The following is a 6,647-nucleotide window of genomic DNA, read 5'->3' as shown; positions in this document are numbered from 1 at the left end:
TTTGTAAGTCATCCTGGACAACTCTTGGTCAGTTTTGATAAATAACAATTGGAAAATATGCCAGGTTGGAGACCTTCACCTAAAGAAACGATATGTCCGACGTCCAAGCGAGAACGCGAACGCAGCGCAGCAGCTCCAATTTAAGAATTTACCGGTAATTCCTCACAATGGCGTCCTCATCATCTGGGCAACCTGCAGGTGCAGGTACAGGTACACAGGTAAGAAATGCTCTCTAACGATAAAGTACAGTGGAAAGTAGGCAAAAAAACCAAGTACTGATTAACTTCTGAGACGTAGCGTTATCCAGAAAGGCATTTTTGTTAATGTGTCTAGTCTACGAAGTAGGTAAGCTTCAGGTTAGCATGAGCTACGTTCATTCGAGTACTGTTCATGTTTAAGCTTTTAAAGTGTTCATATGGAACTTCTGTCTTCTGTTGTTTCTGTCAAGACTTTTTTTGTTGTTTTGTTTTTTTTGCCAGAATGTCGAGGGTAATTCCACATTGACTGCAGCAGCACAAACCCTCATCAATGTGCTTACACAGAATCTTAGTCAGGGACAGCAGCAGGAAGAGCCAAAGACAGGCAGCAACAGGGATCAACCATGTGTAGATCAGGAAATGTCCAGGTTTCTGTGTGTGCGCGTTTGTGCATTTTGGAAACCTCTTGAACATATACTGGACTGTCTCAGGAAATTAGAATACACAATATTCTAATTTTCTGAGACAGTCCTGTATATTGTTCTATGTAAAGGAAGTCAGCCAAGGTCGGCCCCCCACATTTTTACCACGCCAAATCTGGTCCCCTTTGCAAAAAGTTTGGACACCCCTGCTTTAAATGGTGGATTAATGTACAGGACTGTCTCAGAAAATTAGAATATTGTGTATTCTAATTTTCTGAGACAGTCCAGTACAGTGGGGAGAATAAGTATTTGATACACTGCCAATTGGAAAACCCATTGGCAGTGTATCAAATACTTGTTCTCCCCACTGTATCAATTTCTAATCACTTATTGAAATAGGTAATACATATATAAATTTCTGATCATGTTGTAAATTATTCAGAGCATTCCCAGGGTTTTTTACAAGGAGAATTGGACTTGGAAAGCGACGGACACAGAGTTTGAAGCCATATAGCAAAGCATCTACCAAACCCTGGAAGCCTTTTAGTTTCTATGCGTACCTGCTCAATAGAAATTCAGAGGTAACTCCAGTTTCATCTGAGGAGTTTGAACTTGCCCAGGCTGGTCTTGGCAAAAGACATGTCACCATGTCAAAAGATATGTGCCGTGAAGAGGTGAGATTGGACAATACATATATAGGTGTGTGTGTGTGTGGGGTAAAGAAAAAAAATTAAGTGCAAGTAATGTCTATAATTTAATTGCTCATGTCTATACAGCTATAGTAGCTGATGTTTTACTATTTATCCTTTCAGATCTTTGGACTATTTCAAAATGAATTTCCAAAGATGCAGGGGCTGACAGGAGGATGGCTGCTACACAAGGCTACAGGTAATAAAAATAGTAATATTGTAACAATGGCACAAAATTGTCATTTGGTATGCATATCAAATAAAAAAAACCTCTCTAAAACATACAAATACCTTGTATCTTCAGGTGGCCAGGGCAAAAGAAAACTAATAATGATCCCCCCGGATTCTAATGGTTACACTGGGACCCAAATCCGCAATGTTACAGGGTCAGGAAAAATGACTCTCTATATTGTGCCTTTGCAACACCAGTTTGACCTGACTCCACTACCACCAGATGCCATTGAATTTGAAGGCATGCCAAAAGCCCAATGCCAAACCTGCAAAGTATCATTTCCTTTCCAAATTTTGGCCCTTCATGTAAAGGAATGCATGGGGTCTCAAACTTCAGAAGAAGATACTGAGGTGAGTGTAGGTCTGAAATACATTTAAGTTGACTTTAAGTATGATTTCAACTCATTGCGTTGTAATAAAGGATAATTGTGGGTCATATTATAGCCAGGTCAAAGTGAGTCAGAGGTTCTGTGCCATGGAACAAAGAAATCTGATGAAGAGGTACAGTACATTACTTAAAATTTACTGTTACGTGGTGAAATGCCTACATGATTGGGATTGTGGCAAATGTTTAACATTTAAAAAAAAAAAAAAAAAAAAAAAATCTCTTTTAGAAGTTGCCATGTCCTATCTGTTTCCTGAAATTTACACCAGAGTTCCTAGAACTCCATGCAAGCATGTGCGGAGAAAGGTAATTTGGAGTGGAGACCCACCGTCCCAAACCTAATTTTATGTGTATGCAACTTACAATACCTTGTTTCACTATGAATTCTAATAGGTGTGTATTTTATTTTTTTAGAGAAAAGGCAGAGCTCATAACTGATGACACAAATGGCATGAACCAGGAGAATGAAGAGGAGCTGATCAAAAGGTAAATATAGGGTTTTTGTAATACAGTACATTAAGGCCGTTTAGTGATTTGTCTTTTAACATTTTCTGTTTGTATCCCCCCCCCCCCCCCCCCCTTATTTGGCAGTGTTGATGATGTCTTGGAAACCATTTGTGGGAGAGTTGATGCTGAGAAGCGCTTTACCATTCAGATCACCAGAACAAACCTCTTTGAAAGAGGTCTTCTGCAATGGCAGCGACAGAAGAAGAACTCACCCACTTCTACTTTGGAAGTGACCTTCCTTGGAGAGGCTGGGGTAGACACAGGCGCCCTTCGAAAAGAATTTCTCACTGGTAGACTTAATTTTTTTTCCTTTTTAACCTTCATTTTTATAAGTTTATTTGTTGATGTAACAAATTATAAGAAACTGGTTCCCCTTGAGCACCACAGTAAATGCTGTTTGTATTACTCCATGTAGAAATGGTGGCTGGGATTGAGCGTCGATTCTTTGAGGGACTACAAAATCAGAAGAGCCCACGGTACTCCCTGAATGACTTTGACAATGGTCTTTACAGGTGTGTTTATTTTCAATGAAGGCAAGTAAAAGCCGATGATTAAAAATGCTAAAACTTCCTGTCTATAGGACTGTCGGAGAAATTTTCGCAGTCAGTTTGGCACAAGGTGGCCCAGCCCCTACCTTTTTCAGTCCATGGACTTACACTTACCTCAGTGGTGGGCAGACAAACCCCACAGTTCTCAACAGCGATGCTGTGGCCGATGTCCAGTTAAGAAATTTAATTGACCAGGTATTCCCTCCTTAGGTAGGAACTGATAAGTTGGCATGGAATGGAAGAGTATTTTGCATCCTGGAGTAGATTGTAATGAAGTAGATTTACTTCAGTACTGCACTGAAGTACATTTTTTGAAGTATATGTACTAGAGTTTTATCAATTCTGGAAATTGACTTCTACACCTAAATTTTGAAAGACAAATATTGCACAGTTACTCGATACTTTTAAGTAATGCTTTGAAGTCAGCATACGAAATTCTCTTCTATAATGTGATTTGTTCAGGTGGTGATAACATGCCTGTACCCTGTGCATGCACTTCTCAGATCAGGCATGTAAATGCTGAACTAAGATAGCTAAGATGACGTGCATCAATACTTTCGTCAAAGTAATATGGTTGAGTAGTTTGTCCTTCACTTTTTTTTTATATCAGACAATACTGTGCAGTTAAATATATATTTTTTGCCATGCTATTTTTTTACTCAGGTTGAGCTGTCGACAGATGAGACACTGCCACATCTAGCTGATGAAATCCTAGTTTGTGGATATACTGGAGTTATCTCCATTCATAACAAGCATTCTATTGTTCGGTATGCAAGGACATTTCTTCTGTTTGGATGGAAATAATCTTCATTTTATCCCCTATTATATATACATTTTTTTTTTTTTTTAGTGCCATCATACTAAGTGCAGTGCTGAGATTACATCCCATGCTAGATCAAATTAAGGAAGGCCTGCAGCTATATGGTCTCCTCTCATTGATGAAGCAGTACCCGGATGTGTGCCAGTCCTTGTTTGTTGCTGCTGAAGATGTGAAAGTAAGGAAAATCAAAGACAATTTAAAAACTACTTATACTGTGTTTCTTCAAAATTGTACTCAACATATTTTGTTTCATCACAGGTGACTGCAGAATTTATAATGGCATCTATTTCTCCAGTACTGAGTGACAAAGGGACTACCAGGCGTCAGACTGAACTGGAGTTGGTAAACTACATTCAAGACTTTCTTTATGAAGGAGGTAAGTATTTTATTAGTTAGTAAACCACATTCAAGACTTTCTTTATGAAGGAGGTATTTTTATTTTTGTAGTTCTAATGACTCAAACTGTTTTTTTGTTTTAAATTTCAGATCTACTTGATTATACTGATATTTACCAGGTTTTTTTCTTTAAGCAAGGCCATACTCAAAATGGGTATTTTAATTATTTAAACCAATGATTCACATTTTCCCTTAACCCTTAAATACCTGCAACATGAAGCAATTATCAGAGAATCCCAAAATTAGGAAAAATAAGGTCATAATGAAAGCTTTTTCCAAATTTCTAAAAAGTCCAAATGAATGTGTATTAAGTGCTCTAATATCTATAACCCTTGCTAAATCCTGTTTTGTTTTGTTTTTTCTCATGGAACCTGCAGATGCATGTGTTGACTTGCATCGATCATTTTTTTTCTCAAAAATGTCAAAATTCTGAAGTAGTCTCAATCATGAAATTTTACGTGTATGAAATGCGATACATTTGGCAATAAAGGGCTAAACCTATTCTTAAAACTTGCCACTGTCATTATCACCATCTATTTTGTGTGTGTACCAAATTGCTGTCAATTAAGCTGAATTGCAACATTTTCTTGTGTATTTGTGATAGCTGAAGATCAAGAGGAAATAGAGCCAAGGCACGGCATTACACCTTCCCGGTTTCTGCAGTGGATCACAGGCCAAGGTCACATCCCAATTCTCCCTTCAGAAAAGAAGGATTTTGCTGTGATCGTCAAGTTTAACCATGACTGTAGTGAAGAACATGGCCTTCACAGGATCTGTTATCCTGTTATCTCAGCATGTGCCAAAACTATTACACTACCTGTAAAGCACATGAGGTCCTATGAAAGCTTCAAAAGCGTTCTTACTGAGGCTTTTCATTTAGGCCAAGAATTTAACATTGTGTAACTGAATTACTGTTGAATTAGCTGTTCCATGTGTTTGAAGAAAGACCAATGTGCCTGAAATTTGTTGTAAGGCCAGTTTATTGTATTACTGTTGAGCAATTAAGATGTTAAATGGTTAAACCCATTGAATGTTTCATTTACTGCACATTATGTTGGACATAGTGCAATGTATTTAAATAAATGTCTCTGCCATAAGACTCTGATGGTCTCGTGATATCAAAAGATGCTCTGAGATCCTCCATTGCCTGCTCAGAGAGGGGGCATTCAACAGGAGGAATAATCACTCCAGAACTGCCTGCTTCCTCCAGCTCACTGGAAATGTTGAGAAGAGGATCCCCATCTTCAATGTCCTACAATTTATACAATTAAAAAAAAAAAAAAAGACACTTTTCATGAAATAAGAAATCACAGTTCTACATTCACATGTTGACTAAAATATTTTGTCAAAATTCATAGGCGCCTTTTATGGTTAGGGTTTAAGGTCGCTGTATAAAGGTCAAATAAGTAAAAACATGCAATACGAAACAAAGTCCCAAGATATGTCAGTTCGTGAATGTGCTTGTCTTAAAGGTCAATTTTAAGGCGTGATTTGAAAGTGGTGACAGAGTTGGTGTTGAATGTCCAGTGGCAGAGCATTCTTGGAATTTATTTGATCAGTACCTGTGACAAATCTGGTGTATCGATTGGATTCTGGAGTAGCCCGACAGTCCACAGTTGTTGTGGGGACAGATTTTGTTCAGTCCTCAGTGGGTGATTATCCCAACCAAACCTGAAGACATCAAGGTCCCTCTGCAGGCGTGGAAGAAAAACGTGCTGGGCACAGAAGAGGTGGATGCTGTCAGAGGGATCTAAAAGACCTTCATCCTCAAGGCTGTGTAGAGTCTCATAGTGCACGTTTGTTACAGCCATCCAAACATCTCGCCACAAACGCTCTATCCTATTAAAGGACAAGACAACTCTCAAATGTCAGAGTGTATTCAAAGTTTTGGCCCAGGTTATTTGTATAAAGAAAATACATACCGCTGATTGTGCACACTCTTTCCTGACAGGAAACTGCCCCTGCCACAGCCCCTGATGGTGAACATGCACCTTGCAATGTCTTCAACTCCTTGGTCACCTCTTACTCTGAAGAATTGTAAAATCCAGAGAGAAATTAGATGAAACACCCATCTGTGTGTGTTTTGTTTTTTATAGGCAAAAGAATATGGGATTGTAACTTTCATCATTTATCAACAAATTCTCATGTGCTTAGCTGCCTATAAATCCAATGCGGCATATTTTTGGTTAACTATGCCAGCCATCTTTAGGCTCAGAGTCAGATTCTTGTCTTGTGGATTAATCACTCAATGCTAATTCCACAACACCCATTATCAGCCAGATCTTTGTTATATGTCCAGACGTGAAGTCAGTTTTTGAAGCACTGTGTGTTTTGTTTACAAGGAATCATAAACAGGTTTAGATGAATAGGTTTTGGTTTGTTTTAATTAGACAAATACTAAATACAATATTTGTTTGAAGATTAGATGACCTTACCTTAATGGAAAGCCATA

At 38.3% G+C, this 6,647-nt stretch overlaps 1 protein-coding gene across 3 annotated transcripts; it reads left to right on the top strand.

Annotated features, from left to right (window-relative positions):
• Nucleotides 1-1,024: 1,024 nt before the first annotated feature.
• Nucleotides 1,025-5,235, top strand: LOC130915098 (G2/M phase-specific E3 ubiquitin-protein ligase-like). 3 transcript variants are annotated; one of them, XM_057834832.1, is made up of 13 exons: nucleotides 1,025-1,293; nucleotides 1,432-1,507; nucleotides 1,613-1,890; nucleotides 1,984-2,040; nucleotides 2,154-2,230; nucleotides 2,339-2,410; nucleotides 2,516-2,721; nucleotides 2,847-2,943; nucleotides 3,012-3,174; nucleotides 3,643-3,746; nucleotides 3,830-3,974; nucleotides 4,058-4,175; nucleotides 4,800-5,235. In XM_057834832.1, the coding sequence occupies exons 1-13, from the start codon at nucleotides 1,267-1,269 to the stop codon at nucleotides 5,096-5,098; spliced, it is 1,719 nt and encodes a 572-aa protein (XP_057690815.1). In that variant the 5' UTR covers nucleotides 1,025-1,266; the 3' UTR covers nucleotides 5,099-5,235. The 3 variants fall into 3 exon arrangements, with proteins under 3 accessions (XP_057690815.1, XP_057690813.1, XP_057690814.1); XM_057834830.1 differs by having other exon boundaries at nucleotides 1,432-1,890; XM_057834831.1 differs by having other exon boundaries at nucleotides 1,025-1,890.
• Nucleotides 5,236-6,647: the final 1,412 nt, after the last annotated feature.

The sequence above is a fragment of the Corythoichthys intestinalis genome, chromosome 4, assembly GCF_030265065.1.
Source record: "Corythoichthys intestinalis isolate RoL2023-P3 chromosome 4, ASM3026506v1, whole genome shotgun sequence".
Taxonomy (NCBI): Eukaryota; Metazoa; Chordata; class Actinopteri; order Syngnathiformes; family Syngnathidae; genus Corythoichthys; species Corythoichthys intestinalis.
This window is presented reverse-complemented; position numbering and strand designations above follow the sequence as displayed.